The 21,048-nt window shown below is 43.9% G+C and overlaps 1 protein-coding gene across 3 annotated transcripts in view; it reads right to left on the bottom strand.

Moving 5' to 3' along the window:
• Positions 1 to 21,048, bottom strand: part of Utrn (utrophin) — a 507,746-nt gene that overhangs the window by 484,819 nt on the left and 1,879 nt on the right. For all 3 annotated transcript variants that reach the window (XM_076552746.1, XM_076552748.1, XM_076552747.1), the window contains exon 2: positions 15,740 to 15,910. In XM_076552746.1, coding sequence (XP_076408861.1) covers positions 15,740 to 15,818 — 79 coding nt within the window. In that variant the 5' untranslated portion in view covers positions 15,819 to 15,910. The remainder of the gene's footprint in view (positions 1 to 15,739; positions 15,911 to 21,048) is intronic.

Raw genomic sequence — 21,048 nt, 5'->3', positions numbered from 1 at the left:
ATAAGCCTCCGTGTGCATTTCTGTGGGAGCTGGGTGGTGGGCCCCACAGAAGAGTCAAAAAGTAAAAAACAACAAACAGCAACATCAATGATTTTCAAAACTCTTAATTGCTTACTGCTTCCCTCCAATACTGCACCCTTCTAAATCTATCATTCATACTGCCAGTCAAATTACCACACAGACAAACAGTACACAGTGATACGGGGACCTAGTTAAAATCCTGTATTGGCCCCCTTGTCCACTTACCCATCCCCTTTACCCCAGTCATGGTCAACTACCAGCTACAGACTTAAAATACATTGTTCCTTGTCCACCACCTGGAATGTTCTTTGTCCACTGTCCACATGGCTTCCTCTCATGCATTCTTCAAGGCCCACTCCAACTTCCCTTCATAAGGGCCCTCTCGTACCCAGCCCTGCCTCACCCTCACCCAGGCAAAAGCTTGGCTTTCCTCCTTCCATGTTCCCACCACCTGTAGTCGGAAGGTTTGTCTAGTCCCACCAAGCCCCTGCAGTCTCTCAGCCTGCTTAAAAAAGAATCACTCAGAAGCTTATGTTAATTATAACTGCTCAGCCACTAGCTCAGGCTTATTACTGATTCGCTCTTACATTTAAATTAACCCATAATTCTTATCTTTGTTTAGCCACATGGCTTGGTACCTTTTCTCAGTTCTGCCTTGTCCCCTTGCTTCCTCTGTGTCTGGCTGGCGACTCCTGACTCAACCTTCCTCTTCCCAGAATTTTCCTCGTCTGCTCGCCCCACCTATACTTCCTGCCTGGCTACTGGCCAGTCAACATTTTATTTATCAACCAACCAGAGCAACACATATTCACCGCATACAGAATGACATCCCACAGCAGCCACCTTTCACATCAACTAGTTTTCATTTAAGGATACCCATTTCTGTTTTTCACCCCCGCTAGCCCAAAGACACATTAAACGGGAAGATGTGTCTTATTGAACTGTGTGCCCAGCACCAAATATTGATGACTGGGCAGTGGCCATTGCTGAAGAGCAACAACAAAAAGTATGCATACAAGAAGGTCTAGTGTTGGGGTTGGGGATTTAGCTCAGTGGTAGAGCACTTGCCTAGCAAGCGCAAGGCCCTGGGTTCAATCCTCAGCTCAAAAAAAAAAAAAAAAAAAAAAGGTCTAGTGTTTTAAAACCAGGGAGGAGCCCTGAAAACCTTTTACTGAGCACTCACCATGTGTAGAGATTCTGCTAATGGCAGAATCAAAAGAGGAAAGCATATTCAAAAGCCACAGGAGTCAAAAATAGAAATACAGAGGAAGCAAGAGGGAACCATGGAGTCAGGACCAGTGATGGGAGGGCAGAATGCTTTCTGATACACCCTGATGTTTGAAGGGTGAAACTTCAAAACTGAAGGGTGGGAGAAGAGGAACGTGTCCACTGGTCAGGCAGAAGAGGACCCTGGTGGTCTTCACAGAACAACCCAGTCTCCTGCAGCCAAGGACTGGGGTGGGTGGGGGAGGGCAGGGGGGAGGTTGGGGACAGGTTTAGGGAAGTGCTGTTAGGAAGACAAGATGTTTTCTGACCTCCTTGTGTACCTCGTTTAAATACATATATGCCTTTGGGGGCTGAGAAGACATCTCAGTGGGTAAGAGTGCTTGCCTGAGGACCTGAATGAAAATCCCATGTAAAAAGCTAAGCATGGCCATGTGAAACTAGAGCACTTTGGGGGTGGAGACAAGAGGGTTGTTAGGGTTTTCTAGCTGTCAGCCAAGGCCCGCATTCACAGAGATACCTTTTCTCCAAAGAATAAAGCAGAAAGTGACAAAAAGGACACCTGCTGACCTCCTCTGGCTTCGGTATACCTATGAGCTTGTGCACTTCCACAGACATGTGCGCGCACACACACACACACACACACACACACACAAACTCATACACACATAGCTGTTTCACTCTCTCTGAGCAACTCACCTTTGATGCCAGGAGTTCCAGGGTAGGATCTGCCCACCTCTAATTCTGAGTCAGAGAGGAAGCACTCACATGTGTGTGGTCTCCAAATCTCTCTATAAACTTATAACAGCTCGTGTCTCTTGAAAATGCGTATGTGAGTTAAGATAATCTACCGTGAGTTTCCTCCATGAACAGTACTGAAATGGAGGCTCTATCCCTGAGGCTCTAGCACGTTACATGCTCTAGAACTAAGCAGCAGCAGCACATTTGAAAACACAGACCTTCCGTTCTGGTTTGCTTTCTGTTGCTTTGATGATCACCATGGCCAAAAGCAACTTGGGGAGGGAAGGGTTTATTTCAGCTGACATTGTGAAGGGTCACCAGGGCAGGAACACACACAGCAGAAACAGGGAGGCCGGAACTGAAGCAGCGCCATGGAGGCATGCTGCTCACTAGCTTGCTCTCCTCGGCTTGCTCAACTGAGATCCCTTTTCCCAGGGATGTCTGTCTAGGTTTGTGTCAAATTGGCAAAAATGAACTTGGATGCCTTTCTATGTCTATGTTCTGCAGAATGCCATCCTCTAGACCGGTGGTTCTTGAACTTTCTAATGCTGCAACCCTTCAATACAGTTCTTCATGTTATGGTGACCCCCAACAATAAAATTAATTTTGTTGCTACTTCCTAACTGTAATGTTACTACTGTTATGAAGCGTAATACAAATATCTGATATGCAGGGTATCTGAACCACTGCCTCCAACACCTTGGAGAAACTTCACGGAGATAGAAAAACCAGAACACACGCAGAGCTGGATTCGTGAGCTTACTGTAAGCTAGGCTCTGAGGGTAAGACTGGGAATCGTCCGGGCTAATTAAATGCAGCAACATCCTCTCAGTTCTGAGTCAATATTTACACTGTCAATTTCCAAAGACAGTATCATGTCACACAGGGCTATACAACAATTCACTGACACCTGGATCCTGTATCACTTGGAACCCAAGTTTGCTTTTTAAGTCTGTTTGGGATAGATTTTATTGGTTCTATTCTGTGGTCTCTTGTTTTAAGTAAATCTAAATATGGTCGTTCCCAAATGGGTTGTTAAAACTTGCCCTACTGTTAATGCAGCCAATGTCTGCACAACATTCACTGTTCCATCACAGATTGGCAGCAAGCCACTCAGGCCCTATCCAGGGTACCCTTCGGCTTACCCATGTGAAACTGCCCAGGAAATGGCTTCCATCAGATGTGGGCGTATGTGCTCAAATTCCACACAAAGGCACCTGACAAAGTAATTACTATCTGAAAGGACTCTGAAGGTTGTCTTCCAAGAGAGGCGCTGACATTCATTCCTTCTGAAGCTTTCAAAGAGGTTAAAAAGTTCAACTCAGTGCTATTCCTGCAGAGGTCTACAAGAAATTTGGGGTTTGGTTTGGTTTAGTTCCGTTGGGTTCTCTAAACATAAAGATATTACAAGACCCCTGGGATGTCCTTGTAAGTCCCTACGGAACATGCTACTGTGGTCATGATCCACTTAACTCCACCTTTTCCCTCTCCTCCTCCTTCTCTTTATTTTTATCCTATGTGTATAGGTGGTTTTGCCTGCATGTGTATCTGTGCACTACGTCCATGCCATGCCCACGAAGAGACCAGAAGAGGGTATTGGGTTCCCTGGGTCTGGAGTTACAGGTGGTTGTGAACCACCACGTGGGTGCTAGAAATCAAACCCAGGTCTTCTAGAAGGACAGGCAATACTCTTAACCACTGAGCCATCTCTCCTGTCCCCTTATAACTTGAGTTGATCCTCGTTTGACGTACAAATCACCCTTTTTTAAAATTTCACTGGTTTTAAAAGAATGAGAGGCAGCCTCATTTCAAAGGGAGCAGATATAGTAAATAGAAGTGCTAAACATCAGTTACTTAGACTTGTAAAAGCAGGGAGCATTTCTCTCTGAGCATAAAGAAAATTGGAAAAATAGCACAGAGCATGAATGTGAGGAATTCTTTTCCCCATTAACAATCACAAACATCACTTTTGGAAATAATATGTTAGAAAGTATATATTGGGGTGATATTTTATTTGTGCAACTCAATCAAGTTTATCTAAGGATCCAAGGAAAAAACCAGCCACTATATTAGACATAAAAGTCAGGCAATGGTAACACACACCTTTAATCCTAGCATTCTGGAGGCAGAGACCTATCTGGATCTCTGTGAGTTCAAGGCCACATTGGAAACAGCCAGGCATGGTGACTCATACCTTTAATCCCAGCACTTGAGAGCTCATGTCTTGCTTGGGAAAGACACACGCCTTTAATCCCAGGAAGTGATGGCAGGAAGCATGGTGTATAAAGCATGAGGACCAGGAACTAAAGGCTTTTTAAGCTTTTAGGCTTTTAGCAGCAGTTCAGCTGAGATCTATTCGGATGAGGACTCAAAGGCTTCCACTTTGAGGAAACAGGATCCGCTGAGAAGTTGTCAAGGTGAGGTTTGCTATGGCTTGCTCTGCTTCTCTGATCTTTCAGAATTCACCCCAATACCTGGCTTACAGGTTTTGTTTTGTTTTTTTACTTAATAAGACCTTTTAAGATTAGTGTTACAATATAGAGATATATAGATAAAGATATAGATATACTAAGGGGTTGGAGATGTAGCTCAGTTGGTCAAGTGCTTGCCTAGCACACATGAAGCCCAGTACTACATAAACCAGGCAGATTAGTGTATATCTGTCATCTCAGTATTTGGACAACACAGGCTACATGAAACCCTGTCTCAAAAAGAAAAAAAGAAAAGGAAAGGAAAGGAGAAGGGTGAGGGAGGGAGCCAGCCAGACAACCAGGTAGTATGGAGGTTTACAACCCATAGTGCCAGAACTGGGAACGCAAAGGCAGAAGAATCTCTGAGTTTGAGGCCAACCTGGTCTACAAAGCGAGCTCCGGGACAACCAGAACTAAATAGTGAGACTCTGTCTGAAAAGGAGAAAGTATAATTTTGAGTTTTCACAAGGAAGTGACCAGAGCACTCACTCAATGTGCAGGCACTCGGGCAAAAGGAAGGAGTTCCAAGCAAGTTGTGAGGCTTCCAGAAGGAAGAGGTAAACTATTCTAAAGCATGACTCAGGAGCCTATGAAGAAACAGCACCCGGACACTCAGTATTTGGGTGGGACATTTCTAGTTCAAATGTCACAGGATCTCAAAGCAGCATTCATCACCACCTGGTGACCCACTTTCCCATGTTTTACCTCCTCTCAGCACAGCCCAAACTCCAAATTATATGAGGCATCAAATAAATAAAGTCCAATATTATGAAAACCATTACCTTTTAAAACTGTTTACCAGGAAATGTTTCTAAGTAAAAATAAACAACGTTTGACTCACTTTCCTTGCTCCTGGGAATTCCGGCCACTCTCACTTTAAGGCTGGGTCTCTCAGCGCTAAGCCAAATCACTAGGAAGGAAAAACCCTCGGGGCTTGTGGAAATTCCTGAGTCAGAATCCAGGAGGGCGACTCTGACACACAGCCTGGATGGAGCTCAGAGCCCAGTCAGTGTTCAAAACAAAAGCACAACCATAAAAATCTATGTCATTACAGAATTAACTTGAAATAATGTGATTCACAGGCGGCCTTGACGGGGTCTATCAGTCTCAAAAAATATATATCTCCCCTATAATTTCCTTCACATAAATATTGTAGCGCAAAATCGTAGTAAGAAAACAAAACCTTTTAAATTATATGCAGAGCATTGATAGGACGTGTGAAAGGGCAGCAAGTAAGGCTGTCCATTCCAGCTCTATCACTTCAGATATACCAAGTCCCAAATCCTATTTTTAACTAGATTTCTCTGCTATAAAGGTCCTGTCTCTTTTTTTTTTTTTTTTTTTTTTTAGATAGAGTCTTTCTGTGTAACCCTGGCTGACCTCACACTCACTATGTAGACCAGACCAGGCAGCTTTCAAATTTAAGGAGATCCACCTGCCTCTGCCTCCTGAATGCTGGAATGAAAGGCATGGGACACCACACCCATCCCAGGACCTTATTCTTTGGGTGGGGGTGGGAGGTGTGGGGGGGATGTTGTAACTAACACAAGATAGTTTATAAATGACTGAACTGAACAAATAAGAATTCCTAGCCAGCTGTACACCAAAAGAAGGTTCATGTGAAAATACTCATACATGACAGGCTACTCTTGTGTTTGCTGTGTCATGGAGCTACACAGCTTTGACGGGAGTGACTGCATATATACATTATATATACACATATATACATATATTCTGTATATATATATGTGTGTGTATACATATATAATTTCATATATATGTATGAAATTAGATTTCCTGGCTGACAAGATGGCTCAGCTGGTAAAGACCCTTACCATCCCCAAATCTGATCGCCAGATTTCTATCCCTAGAACCCACATGGTGAGAGGAGAAAACCATTCCCATGAGCTGTCTTCTGAAACACATACCTACACACACATGGGCACACACACATACACCAAAATAGATGCTAAATAATAATAATAATATAACAGACCTTGAGTTTGCAAAACTGCTAAGAGGCTGTACCACACGGAGCCAGAATCCCAGCTGGCACAGGATCGGAGGAAAACAATTCAGGCGTGAGCCGCGCCATGCAAGCCTGCCTCTGCTGAAGTGGCCCCACGGTACAGAAACAAACGTTAGAGATTTGAGGATTCAAAGACACAAGCGCAAAGAGCAGAGAACTCCGAGGAAGCCCTAACTAATGTCAACCTGAGAGTGGAGGAAGCGAAGGGCAGAGGGAAAGAAACCGGGTTCCATGGCTGGGACAGCGGCGAGCTACCATCTCAAGAGTTAATCTACATTATACTGCTGCTCAGTCAGTGAAGGGCTTGCCTTGCAAGCATTTGGACCTGAGTTTTGACCCCAAAAGCCTAAGAAGAAACAAAAATGCCAGGTATGGTGGTATGTTTACAATTCTAAAACTAAGGAGATGGGAACAGGTGGATCCCTGGTATGCAATGGCCAGCCAGGCTCCCAGGAGCCAGCCGGAGCTCCAATCCAGCGAGAGACCTTCTTAAACAAAGAAAGATGTTGACAGTTCCTGAGAAACAGCAGGCGAGGTTGTCCTTTGGTCCCTATGCACTTGCCCACACGTACACATACATACACAAAAACTCTCACTGGCTCACATTTCCACTACTGAATCGAGTGTAGCTCCTAGTAAGCAGTTCCGACCTAACACAACAAATATCAAAACAATAACATGGTAAGTGCTTATTTCTCCACACAGTTTACGAGCGGAGAGAATCGAGCCACCTGCATCCCGGTCTCCATTGCTTTAGATTAAATTTTAACTAGTGTTTACAACTGCCTACATGACCACGCATGTTGCCTTGTTCCCAGGAAAACCATCGTATCAGCATCTAATTCAAACTCCTGGGTTCAAATAAGGTTCAATCAAATTGAGTTTTCTGTCCTGTCCATATAATGAGCACACTGCCTTGGCTAGGTTAGTTCCCAGCCAGCCCAATTTCCAAGTCATGAGCTGATCTCCACTCCAGCCTCCCCAGCCACAGACCCAATTCATGAAAATGCTATTGGCACAAACAAGTCTTAGGATCACTCCTCCTCAGTCTCGTGAGGTGGTAACACAGGCAAGACTTTTGCCAGGTACAAGGATTGTGTCCTCTAACAGAGTTGAATTTCCAGCAGGGTCCCTGTCTGTCCCTTACCACAAGTCCCAAGGGCTCCTGGAAAAAAACAAGCCTGCTGAAAGGCTTCCCTTCAAAGCACAGGTATTCCAATTAAGGAAGCTTCAGGAGGAGCAATGAACTGTTTTTCACAGACCCTTAAACCGTGGAGAAAAATCCTTCACAGATATGACTTTAAATGAAAACAACAACAAACAAACAAAAAACAACTTTAATGCAGACCACCCATTCCCTAAATCCAGTTTGGCCACTGTGTTGTCTAAAGAAAACATTCCAAAAGATCAAAAGAGAAAGCCAACCTCCCCATCCTTCCCCTCCCACTGGACCTTGTTAGGTAACTACAATTTACCCTAGACATCACAGGGCACATTTTCAGTAAGCTTGCTATAATGTAACATGGTTTAACCATCAGAAAAGAAATTTGCTTTCTTTTTGTTTCAAGGACTCCTCTGCCCTCCCCCCCACATCTCAAACAGCTCTTTCCACAGAACAGTTACCTCTCTGGGCACCAGATCAGGGCCTACCCTGTGCCAAATGTCAGTGCATCTGAAATCCTACCCTTTTTTGCCAGCCAGTTGAAAGCCTTGAAGAGCCATCAGAGAAAGAGAGAAAGAGCATTCACGTCAGAGGAGAGTATTCGTCTCTCATCTTCCCCCCCAAGGACTGTCTGTCCTCCAGTCTTTTCCTCTTTGTCAACTCCCGGAAGAGAATGACAGAACAGAGCTAAAACTGAAGGCAAGCCAAGGAGCAGCAGGTCCTATCTCTTATGTGGGCTACGCCGCCACCAGGGAACCAAGGCAGCTCCAGATTTCAGCCCAGGGTCACCCTCAGTCGGTAGCAAGGAAGAGACAGAAAGGACACATACATGCAATTAACACAGGGCAAATGCAGGAACAGAGATGGGCACGAAATGATGACCTTCCCAGCAGCCACAGGATAAAATGCCTTGTCAACAAGAGGACGGACTAGGCAGAGGTCAGACTCGGGGTTTCCCCAGTCCGATCTGAACCTGAGTTCAAATCCCAGCTCCTGCACTTCCAAGCTGTGGAACCCTTTCCATTGGGTACGTACTTATGACTCAGCTGTAATCAAATAGGCACCAGGCTTGGTGCCAGAGGTGTACTGGTTCCTCACGCACATGGAGCTGAACTCGACTGGGAAGGCTATCAACATGTGCCTAATGCCAACAAAGTACCAGATAGTGAGAAGGGGAATCACAGGCAGTGATACGGTACAGGGTGACTAAGCAGGGTGCGGTGTGCGCCGCAGTCACACCAGCACTTGGGAGGCTGAGACAGGAGGATCAGACTTAGATATAAAGCACGGCCTTTTCTCAAATAAATACAGAAAGAAAAGGGGTGGGGGGGGGCAGGCGGGGGCGGGGGGGGGGGGGACAACCAAGACTTTCAAACTTTCAACAGAGAAAGTCACTCAGTGAAGGCTGTATAGAAGCCTTGATCAGAATGACAGGGAACCAGACAGGGATGAAGAAAAGAGACATGAGCAAAGACACCTGGGTAGGCCCTACTGAAATAGAAAAAAAAAAAAAAGACTAGTGTAACTAACGACTTCTGTGTGGCTTTTGAGTGCCCTCGGTGAAGGAGCAGCTGTGAGGGCTGACCTCTTGCCACTGTGTCTGCCCCCAGTAAGTGTAAGACGGTAACTGTAAAATGCAGGAATTAGCATCAGCATTAAGATGCCAGCAGGAGAAGCAGGGTAGCCCAGTCACAAGCATGGGTTAGCATGGGCGCTCTAATTTCCTCAACAATTAGAACCCAGGATTAGATGAGAACCCAGGAGGTGGTGGCGCTCACCTTTAGTCCCAGCACTAGCACTTAGGAAGCAGAGGCAGGCAGATCTCTGTGAGCTCGAGGCCAACCTAGTCTAATTAGAGAGCTCCAGGACAGCCAGGACTACACAGTGAGCCTGTCTTAAAAAAAAAAAAAAAAAATCATGGGGTAAAGGAAAATGATAAAACTGTCATAACTGAGTTTCTTTAGTTTGACTTTTTTGTTTTTGTTTAATGGTTCCTTTATGGTTCTTTTCATTTACATGTATGTGTACATGTATGTCACCTGTGCTAAGGCCAGAGAGGGTATGAAGACACTCTAGAGCTAGAGTTACAGGCAGTCGTGAGCTGCCCAACATGAGTGCTGATAACCGAAGTAGGGTTCTCTGGAAGAGCATCAAACACTCTTCACCACTGACACTTTGAGTTTTAAAACAGGGTCTCTCATATGTTCTCTGACATGCGCTGTCCAGGGCCAAGAGTCTGCCCTTCTCCAGGCTAAATCTCTCAACATCCTTGTGACCAAGTAGAGGTGAGTCTTCATCCAACATCACAAACTTTAATAAATGTTAGCCACTGACCAAATCTAAAAGCAGTGAGGATGGTCTTCGATTTTATATGCAACGAGAACCATGTTTTATCCTTATTTCTTTTCTGAGACGGGATCTCTCATTTTGTAGCACTAACTAGCTCACGTGGAACTCACTATGAAGCCTGGAATTCACAGAGAACTGCCAACCTCTGCCTCCTGAGCACTGAGATTGTGTGTGTGTGTGTGTGTGTGTGTGTGTGTGTGTGTGTGTGTGTGTCCATGTCCAGCCTATTATTTCATATTTCATGATGTTCCAAAGAGAAGTCCATTGGCCACACACCCCTAGAAATTATCAGTCTACTGTCTTCAAAATCTTCATAAACCTCTTAAGCTTCCCACCTTGCACAGATTATGCTGTCAATATCATAGGCCCTAATGACAAGCTTATCACAAGTGCTTCAGCAGTAGACTGTCAGCAACCCCAAACCCGAACCCAGTAGACAAGTGGTTTCTAGTCCGGTTCTTTTTTCTGTTTTGTTTTTTATTGGGTGGAGGGATGGGTTTTTTGGTTTGGTTTGCTGGGTTTTAGGACAAGGTCTCATGCAGTAAGACAGGCTTCAGATGCCCATGAACTTCTGATCCTCCTGTATCCACCTTCTGAGCACTGGGATGACAGGTGTGGACCACAACTAGTGTATTTGTCCATGAGGATTGAATGTAGGCCTCATGCATGTAGGCCAGCACTCTACAAAGTGACCGACAGCCACAACCCTCAAGTTGTGTACTGCAACCACAAATAAGTGTGTGGCTTTTGCTCTTTATACTATTTCAGTATCCACTCTTGATAATTTAGTTGTAAGGAGTGAGTAAGGTCCTAAGTAGATGTGTGTTGTTGACATGGGAACCAACAGTTTCATCAACTAGGGACCAAGTATTCAAACATATGAACCATTGTCATTCAGACTACCACATCCCTGCTAGGTCAACCAAGCCATCCAGTGGATAGCCACTCAAGAGTATACAGGAAACACAAACTGGATTCAGTGAATTTAAAAAAAAAAAAAGGATACAAATTTGGGTGGATAGGGAAGGAAGGGTAGATCTGGGAGAAGTCTGAGAAGAGGGTGAATATGACCAAAACATGTTGTATGAAATCCTCAAAGACCTGCTTTAAAAAAATAGAGGCTGGATGTGGTGGGGTGGTGCATGCCTTTAATCCCAGCTCAGGAGGCAAAGGGAGGTGGATATCTGTGAGTTTGAGGCCAGCCTGGTCTACACAGTGAATTCCAGGCCAGCCAGGGTTACAAGGTAAGACTCTATGTCTTAATTAGGGTTACTATTGCTGTGATGAAACACCATGACCAAAAGCAAGTTGGGGAGGAAAGGGTTTATTTGGCTTAGACTTCCACATCGTTGAAGGAAGTCAAGGAAATAACTCAAAGAGGGCAGGAACCTGGAGGCAGGAACTGATGCAGAGGCCTTGGAGGGGTGCTGCTTATGGGCTTGCTCTTCATGGCTTGTTCAGCCTGCTTTCTTATAGAACCCGGGACTATCAGTCCAGGGATGGCACCACCCACAATGGACCCTTCTCCGTCAATCACTAATGAAGAAAATGCCCTATAGCTGGATCTTATGGAGGCATTTTCTCAATTGAGGTTCCCTACCTTAAGATGACTCTAGCTGCCGGGTGGCGGTGGTGGTGCACATCTTTAATCCCAGCACTTGGGAGGCAGAGGCAGGTGAATCTATGTGAGTTCAAGGCCAGCCTGGACTACAAAGTGAGTTCCAGGACAGGCTCCAAAAGCTACACAGAGGAACCCTGTCTAGGAAAAAAAAAAAAAATGACTCTAGCCTGTGTCAAGTTCACATTAAAGTAGCCACCACACCCTGTCTCCAAAAAACCAAACCAAAACACACACACACACACACACACACACACACACACACACACACACACACGAAAAAAAGAAAAAATTTAAGAGCTCATGAAACTGGTAGGGAGAGGTGCAGAATTGCAGGGGAAGGAATTGGGAGTAGATTTGATCAAAGAACATCATATGCATGCATGAAATTCTCAATTTTATGTCAGGTTTTTAATTCTCCAATAGGAAAATATTCTTTTGTAGGAGGCATGGATGGTTCCTTGACCTAGGATTTCACTAAACTGCCCAGGCTGGCTCCCAAGTAGTGTGATTTTCTTTTTTATGTACCTAAGGCTGGACTTGAACTCCTGATCCTCCTGTCTCCACCTCCCAAATGCTGGGGTTGCAGGCAAGCAACAGGTGCCCAGCAAATACATATTCCTTCTTAAAAACTGAAAAAAAAGGAAGGAAGGAGGGAGGGAGGGAGGGAGGGAGGGAGGGAGGGAGGGAGGGAGGGAGGGAAGGAAAGAAGGAAAGAAGGAAAGAAGGAAAGAAGGAAGGAATCCAATGGGAATCATTAAATGTATTTACTGCATAGTTCATTCCTACTATTTAATCTAGACTTCTAAAAGTCTCTTGATAATTTGTAAACTTCAGGGTACCCTGAGATAATGCCACTGTACACTAAGCATTTGCCCTAAACAAAAATTGAGAACGTGCCTTCCAGAAAGCAAGATGACTCACAGGCTCATTCAAATCCAAATTTATCTGCCAGCTTTTGCAACATAATCCAGCCAAAGGAATGTGATTCATATCTCAGCTATGCAGCAGCTAAATTTTCATCATTTTTTGAAGTAGGTGCCACTAAAGGGGGGAGGGGAACATCATCATAACACTGGCATTAAAACACTACAAGCAATTTGAGTTTTTAAAAATACTAAGAACTAAATAATACAGGTTCATTAAGCAGCTTTGGAAAACACATGTGGACAGTAAGAAAAGGAATTATTGCAAATACCAAGAAGATTTAGGTGTGTATTTCACATCTTTTTTATTCTCTCTCTCTGTCTCTGTGTCTCTCTGTGTCTGTGTCTGTGTCTGTGTCTGTCTGTCTGTCTCTCTCTCTCTCTCTCTCTCTCTCTCTCTCTCTCTCTCTCTCTCTCTGTCGGCAGAATCTCATAATGTAGCCCAGGCTGGCTCAAACTAAAAATCCTCCTGCCCCAGCCTCCCAAGTGATAAGACAACAGGTGTGCCACCATGGCCAACAAATTATTTTAGATTTATTTATTTTGTTATTTTATGTGTATGAGTGTTTTGCCTGCACGTATGTATGTGTACTATGTGTGTGCCTGGTGTCCTCAGGGGTCATAAGAGAGCATCGCCTACCCTGAGATTGAGTTGTGAACCATCACATGGGTCCTGGGAATGAAAAGCCACCATATGGGTGCTGGGAATGAACACAGGTCCCCTGCAACAGCAACAAGTGCTCCTAACCACTGAGCCATAGGCCAGCTCCCACCAGCCATCTTTCAAAAGATACTTTTCACATCAGTAGCTTCCTGTATCACAACCATTTAATAATATATCAATGGCATCTTCCATGTTGATAATATTTATATGCACTCACATACACACACACACACACACATCAATATCACTTTTTAGGAACATGTATCTAATTTATCATGTACTCTAACTTAATTATCTCCTCAGTGATTCTGTGTAATCTACGCAGCTGTGCGTTCCCAGGAAAGAAACAGTAAGTTCACTGCTATTTCTAGAGTCCCTTGACTGAGAACATGGGTTTTAAATAAAATAGCAACAACCTTAGAACTGGTGATCACTTCTAAACACTCTAGGCAACAACAACCTCACTCACACCCAAGCTGGATTTTTATGGTATTTCCCATTTTTTCCCATTACAAACAGTACTGCAGTCAACTGAAATGTACATGTATATCTACTGCCTAGAAAGAAACTCTACAAACAGAATTACTCAACCAGTTGATATGTCTTTCTTAAAAAAGCAGTACATTGGGTCAGCATCATGGCTCAACAAACTATGCAACCTGACTTCAATCCCCTGAATGAGCAGGGTGGACACCCAAAAGTTGTCCTCTGACCTCTACAGGCCTGCCGTGGCATGGACACCCCATCTCCCATGCACACACAAATGAATGATGTTTTTTAAAGTATATACCAAAAAGTATATACTGTAACAAATTATACCCCAGAAGTGTTTATTAGCCTTTATAAATAGTCATTTTACATTTAAGGAATGGTTTGGAAGTATGAATACTCAGCATATACTGTAGAAGTTAAAATTTTCCATAATAACTGTTCTTTAGTGGACAAAGCCAGAGAACCAGTGATCAATGTCTAAGGTCTTTATTTTTTAATCTATTTTATTATTATTGTGTATGTGTGGGCACATACATGCCACTGTGCACGTATGGAAGGAAGGAAGTCTGTGGAGTGAGTTCTCTCCTTCTACCTTTCTTTACCGGGGTTCTGAGGATTGAACTCAGATCATCAGGCTTCTGCGGCAATCACTTTATCCACGGAGCTACCTCCCTAGCCCCAAATCCGAGGTCTTCATGTAATAGAGGTGGAGTCAGAATGGAACTAAGGATCACTCATCTTCATAGACTATGAGACATACGGAGATACCCAACGGTCTCTCTTCCCCTCTCCTATCACTTTACACGTTTCTAAATACGAATTCTGTACCCTTGAAGTGAAATGTAGAAGAACACAACCTCCTCAGAGTACACTTTGCAGTCCACACATCACAGGATGTGCCGATGGCACCTTCCAAAGAGTCCTCAAGCTACTACAGTCGTTGCACACTCACCGCCAAATCTCTAGCAGCCAGACACTTTACCAACCCAGCACCACCGGCATCATGAAGGGAAATGCATCTCCTACTGAGATCACATTTCCTGCACATACTTTGGCAGTTTCAAATAAGAAATGTGCCCTTCCATAACGCAAGGACATTTCCCACAGCAAAAAAAAAAAAAAAAAAAAAATCACCTTTGAGTTCCAGCTGTTGTTGTTGTTGTTTTTAAAAGTGATGCTAGATATAATGTTCGTAATGCTGGAGTTACTAAAGGACAATGTTCACAGCCAAGACAGAGCTCGACATAATTTGAAGAGCTCAGAAGGCCCTACTTGCTCAAAAATATCTCCCCTTTGAGCCTGTCTCGAAATCATATTTGAAGCTTTTTAAAAATTCAGAAATTTTCATGCAGTACATTTGGAATGGAGCCAACACATCTGCATTTGTGGGGAAAAAAAAAAAAAAACAACTCCCCAGTTGATTCATGTGAGGAACCAGAATTGAAAAGCAGCAGTTATATAATAGTAAGATAGGGGAGGGGTGGCGTCCAAAGACATCCTATCCAAATGTTCACATGAAAATCATTCCTCTGTCTTAGTCTGGCTGATCTGATCAGATGGGGGAAACTGTGCCTTGAGAAGTTGACATTTCAAAAAGGAACAAGGTCACATTCCAGCAGTGGCCTCCAAGAGCAACGTGGTTAGGTGGGCACATGGGAATGGACTCCCACCACAAGACCATTCTTCCAGACACTATGGTATTCACTTCTCTTATCATGTGATTCTCTTCCATTTTCGGGAAGTAAGGGACCATGTCCGCCTGTGTTTGTACATCTTACTGACATCATGACTGAGCAACACTAGGCTGCAGGCGGTTCCCTTCTCCAGTAATGCTGCTCTACACACAAGGCAACAAAAGGAGACTGAGGAAGCAAGACAGGCCACGCAGAGACGGCAGGTCGCCTTTGCAACGGTCACTGGGCAGATCTGAGTTTCTCGGGAGAAGTCTGCCTCGCAAGAACAATGCCGCCACACAAGCCAAGAAATCTGTCTTCCACACAGTCTAGGCAGAAAGAGCCGCCCCGGGAGCTTCCATTACTCACCAGATCTGGACTTAATGATATCACTGAATTCATTCTGCCCATCATCGGGCCTGGCTTCAAGGTCCCCATACTTGGCCATCTTGACTGAGGTTCAGTGTAATCCAAAGGCTTCCCCAAATCTTCTTCTGCAAATTGTCAGCTCTGAAGAGTGGTCCAGCTTGGCATGAATACCTAAGAGGAAAAGAGAAAAGATTGACTAGACATGCATAAACATATTCCTTATTTTTTCCTTCTGGCCCATGTCTGGCCGTTCATATGTGAAAGGATGGACATGCATGTATGTGTGTGTACATGTGGAGGCCAACTGCTGCTCTCCACCCTTGGCATTAAGGCAGGACCTTTTGGTGAACACCAGGGATCTCCTGAAGCCACATTCCACATGCCGGCGATACAGAAGGATTGCTGCATCTGGCAGGCATTTGCATGGGTGCTGGGATTGGGAGACAAGCGCCTTAACCACTGAGCTATCTCCCAGCACCATATATTCTAATACAGGTCATATACAGTAACCAGTAAAAATTTACTGAACATCTACCATGTAGGGCACTGAACCCCAGCCATGGGGATCTGACACAGCCTCATCCACTAGGAGCCTCACATACGCTAAACCTAACAGATACTAAGCGATTCATTATATAATGACTTACTTTGTTACAACCCTGAGAGTTAACAACAGTAGGGAAGAGAAACAAAGTGGTAAAGGTATAAAGTGAACAAATCTGCCCTGCCCAGGGCCACTGAGAAGTCTTTCTTAAAGAAATGACATTTAAGCCCAGCCTTCAAGGAGAAGAAGTTAATTAGTCAAAACAGGAAGCAGAGAAAAAAAGAAGAGCTTGGTATGTGATGTAGAAGCGACACTGAGGATTGGGAGGGCTGCCATCAGTCGCTTTGGGACAGCAGACAGATGAGAGGAAGGATCTCTGTGGGAACAGGGGAGAAAGGAAGGTGCAGACACAGGGAGATTCCGAGAGAGGCTTGGATACCTGACTGGGGACAATGACATCACAGCGGTGACATAAGCCTTCGGACACCGGTGACTTGTCAGGAGGCCAGAGTGACAGACGGACGTGTGGGAACCAGTGAGGACTACAGGACAGAGCAGCGCGCTCATTAGAGAACTTAGGTCATGAGTAAGGAGAGGCTGACTGGAAAGTTTTCAGCTCTTTCCCTGTGTTTGAAATTTTTGCACACTACTATGTGAGGGGAAAATAATCCCAACCTTGACCGGTGAACAAACATGGCAAAGAATCAACAGGGCATCATGTGAGACAGCAGAAAACACGGCACACCATCTAGAGAGTTTCTCTGCCAGAATATCAGACGTGAGTCTTATCATGGGCAGACAAACTGGGTGTCAAAACAAAGGGACTAGGGAACAGAACATGGTTCCCTGGGTAACTAGCCTGCTGCACAAGTTTGAGAACCTGACTTCAATGCCCCATGCCAATATTAAAAGACAAAAAAAAAAAAAAAAAAAAAAAAAAAGCAGGTATGTGGTGGCATGTGCCTGTAATACCATCACTAAGAGTTAGAAACAGGAAGATCACAGCCAATCAGTGAGCCCCAGGTTCGGGGTAAGATCCTGTTTCAAAAGTAGGGTGGAAAAATTGGAAGGAGACTCACTATGCCAATCTCTGGCCTCCAAACTAACACACACACACACACACACACACACACACACACACACACATACGTGAGCGGGGTGGGGGGGTGCTCAATGTCACTCAAATCAAAACTACCTACAGAAAAGGGAACTCCGTGGATTAAACAAGACTAAGGAGACCTAACCACCAAATACAATCCTGGTTTGGATTCAGAATATTCAAAGAAAAAGTTACAGAGTTTACTTTAGGCATTCTTAATATACCAATGTTAAACTTCAGGAATAATTAATAGTGTTGTTGAGGAGATTATCTTCCATTGTAGAAGACACATGATGAAATATTTAACAATGAAGTGTGACAATATCTTCAATATCTGTGCATTTATATTGAAATGCATGTGCGTGTATACAAAGATACACACAGGCAGAGGAAGCAAATATTATAAAGCAAGAGCAGCTGGGTATCTATTATGCTAATCTTTCCATTATAACATTACTAATATGACAGGCAGTATGTGATTGTGGCCTCAACAGATTAGATGGTGGGCGGGAAATGATATTAGATATTAGATAAAGAGGTCACTAAGACTTGGGAACAGCCTGGGCATTAGAAATACAGAACCCTGGGGTGCTGAGTGGCTCAGTTGGCACTGGGCAATCCAGAAGTAGATGGACTATCCACTGGGCTGAGGAAAACTTTGGCATTGGACAAAGAGGAAGAAATAATGAATGTGATTTGGATTTGCTGAGTGCAAGCTGCTTCTGATACATATAACGGAAAAGGACCAAAAGCATCTGGAAATACGGGTCAAGTCAAGGGTGGTATGTATTGTAGGTATATAGAAATATAGATAGACGTATATTGCCCATTGATACAGACTTCATTCTGAAAGGTTCATCACACCAACTCTGCTGCATATAGGTACCACTCAGCTAAAACAATCCAATCTTCAGTAACTGTGAGAAACATCTTTAGGTTCTAAAGAACTGAAGATCTGCCTTGTAGTAGCACCCATTCATCAAGAATGCCAGCGAGTACCGTTCCATACTGCTCCGACTCCCAGAAAGGAGCAGTGTTCAGTTTGAAGTTCAGCATCCGTCTCTTTCCTGGCCCTTTCATGAGTGCCCCAATGCCAATTAAATTAGTCATTAGTTAGGAATATCATACTCAAGACACCCACACAGTAATCTGCATAAAAAGGATACAAATCCACACATTAAAATGAGTGTCAGAGTCAGACAAGGAGGCTCGTGTCTGCAAGCCCTGAGGTAAGATGATCGCTGTGAGTTCCAGGTCTGTCTGAGCTGCCGTGGGAGACCCGAAACACAGATGAAGAAATGAAAAACCAATGTCAGAACTAGGGTTTATTTCTAGGTAGAAATGGACCACTAGGTTCTTCAGTGGTTCTGTTTTAAAAGTATTTTTGTGTGTGTGTGTGCATATGTGAGTGCCTACATGTATGTCTGTGCACCTGGAAGTGCCTGATGCCCATGGAAGACAGAGAGAATGTTCCATTCCCTAGAAATGGAGTTACATGTAGTTGTGAGCCACCCAGTGTGGGTGCTCGAAACTGAACCCGACACCTCTGCAAGAGTAAGAAGTGCTCTGAACCGATGAGCCATGCCCCCAGCCTCAATTCTTTCAACTAATATTGAATCATGACTATAATGTTATTTTAAATTTCGTATTTGTATAACAGTATTGTGTTCTATTATTTAACATTCAAACACTGTAGCATGCAGCATTACTTTATTTTATAAATATAAACATAATAATGCAGCATAATAACTTCTCTTTCTGCAAGTCAGGAAGCGAGCAGAGTCCATTAATGATAGCAGAAAGCGAGTTAAGGCAGTTGAAGCAAAGGAACACTGGCAAATTGTTAAAGCTTTAAGAACCATTTCCTCTCAATATATAGATTGGTTCATCAGTCTCCCGGACTTTATGGGACAATAAAAAAAAAACTTTTTAAATGTTTATATGATTTTATGATTATTAAAAATTTACAGACCCGGGTGGTGGTGGCACATGCCTTTAATCTCAGCACTCAGGAGGCAAAGGCAGGTGGATCCCTGAGTTCGAGGCCAGCCTTGTCTACAAAGCGAGTTCCAGGACAGCCAGGGCTACAACAGAGAAACCCTGTCTCAAAAAACCAAACCAATAAAAAAGAAGAATTTACAGACCTGGATGTAATGACTCACAGCTATAATCCTAGCACTAGAGAGGTGGGGAAAAGGGTCCCTAAAATCCCAGGCTAGCCTAGTGATTCAGTGATAGAGTGCTTACCCAGCATGCACATGGTTCTGGGTTTGATCCCAGAACTACAAAAACAAACAAAATTAAAGTCAAAAGTGACCAGAGAAAAAGGCTGGCAGCCTGGCCATTTGCCAACCAGTTTTTACCAGAAGTGGACTAGTAACCCCGGCAGGAGAATCGAGAGTTCAAAACCACCCCCTGCTGTACAGAAAGTTTGAGGCCAGCCTGGGCTACATGAGACTGAAGAAAACAAAACATAAACAAAAACAAACTTCTCCCAGAGAATATAATCATAGATTTTTATATCCCTATCTTGAAGTACAAAACTGTGAAAGACTTACTAAACTCCTACATGTATCTTGATATTTTAGAGACCCAAAATCTTGCTCAGAGAACATATGGACATTTTGTTATGGAAAATCCCCGTTGCCCAAGGAAAATTCTCTTTCCTGGAATCAAGTTCCTTTGAGAGACAAGTCCAGGGCTCTCTTTTACAACTAGTTTTAGCCAGGGACCTACACATGAAAGCTTCTCAAAGACTTCTCCACTCTATTAAAAAGGCACCTGCTGCTAAGCCTGGTGACCTCTGCCTGAGTGCAATGAGACTTGCTCCCTCTCACACACACGATAAATATTTAAAATGGTTTTTTTTAATTTATGTGTGAATGTGTGCCTTATACGTGTACCTTGTGCCCAAGGAGGCCAGAAAAGGTCATAAGAAAGTGAGCCTGGACTGTCTCTTAACCACTGAGCCATTTTAAAAAACAATGCCCCCCCCCCCACCAATTTCTTTTCAAGAATCAAGTTAACTTGTACAACAGGCCTTCTTTTCACTTGCATATGACCAATAATGCTTCTTCATTATGTTTGATTCTACCATTTCCCTTGGGGTAATTTTCCCAACTTTCTCTTCTTGATAATGCAAATCCCTACTACACTGCAAAAATGTAACAGAAAAAAATGGTCAAGGAACTTGGAAAGAATGAGCAGGGAAGACACTAACAGAAGACGGACATTTAAACATGTCACAGCCACTAACTCTTGTTGCCACTAATGTCCCAGGAGTTCCAGTTTAAGTAAGAAAACTTAAGGAGACTTTCTTCCAAACTGCCAGGTGCAAGCCAGGTGTGCTGGAACACACCTATAGCCCAAGCCACTTCGGAGGATGAAGCAAGAAATTCAAGGCCAGCCTGGGCCACCTAATGAGATGTGTCTCAAAATACATAAATAAAATGCTACAATAACTAGCTGTGGGAACAGAATCAAAGCTTCCTTAGTAACAGTGTGTCACAAAGACACCTATGGAATGGGAGAAACCACACTCCACGTGGATAATGAAGATACAAGGGGTGAATGACCGCGAGGTTATGCTAGGCGCCCCACACAATTGCTGTCCAGTCTCTTCCCTCTAAATGACAGTTTAGCGAAAGGTCCCCCTACTGACACCTA

Source organism: Peromyscus maniculatus, chromosome 16 (genome assembly GCF_049852395.1).
Source record: "Peromyscus maniculatus bairdii isolate BWxNUB_F1_BW_parent chromosome 16, HU_Pman_BW_mat_3.1, whole genome shotgun sequence".
NCBI classification, from domain to species: Eukaryota; Metazoa; Chordata; class Mammalia; order Rodentia; family Cricetidae; genus Peromyscus; species Peromyscus maniculatus.
Note: the sequence above shows the minus strand (reverse complement) of the source record. Positions and strands in the feature narration are given on the sequence as shown.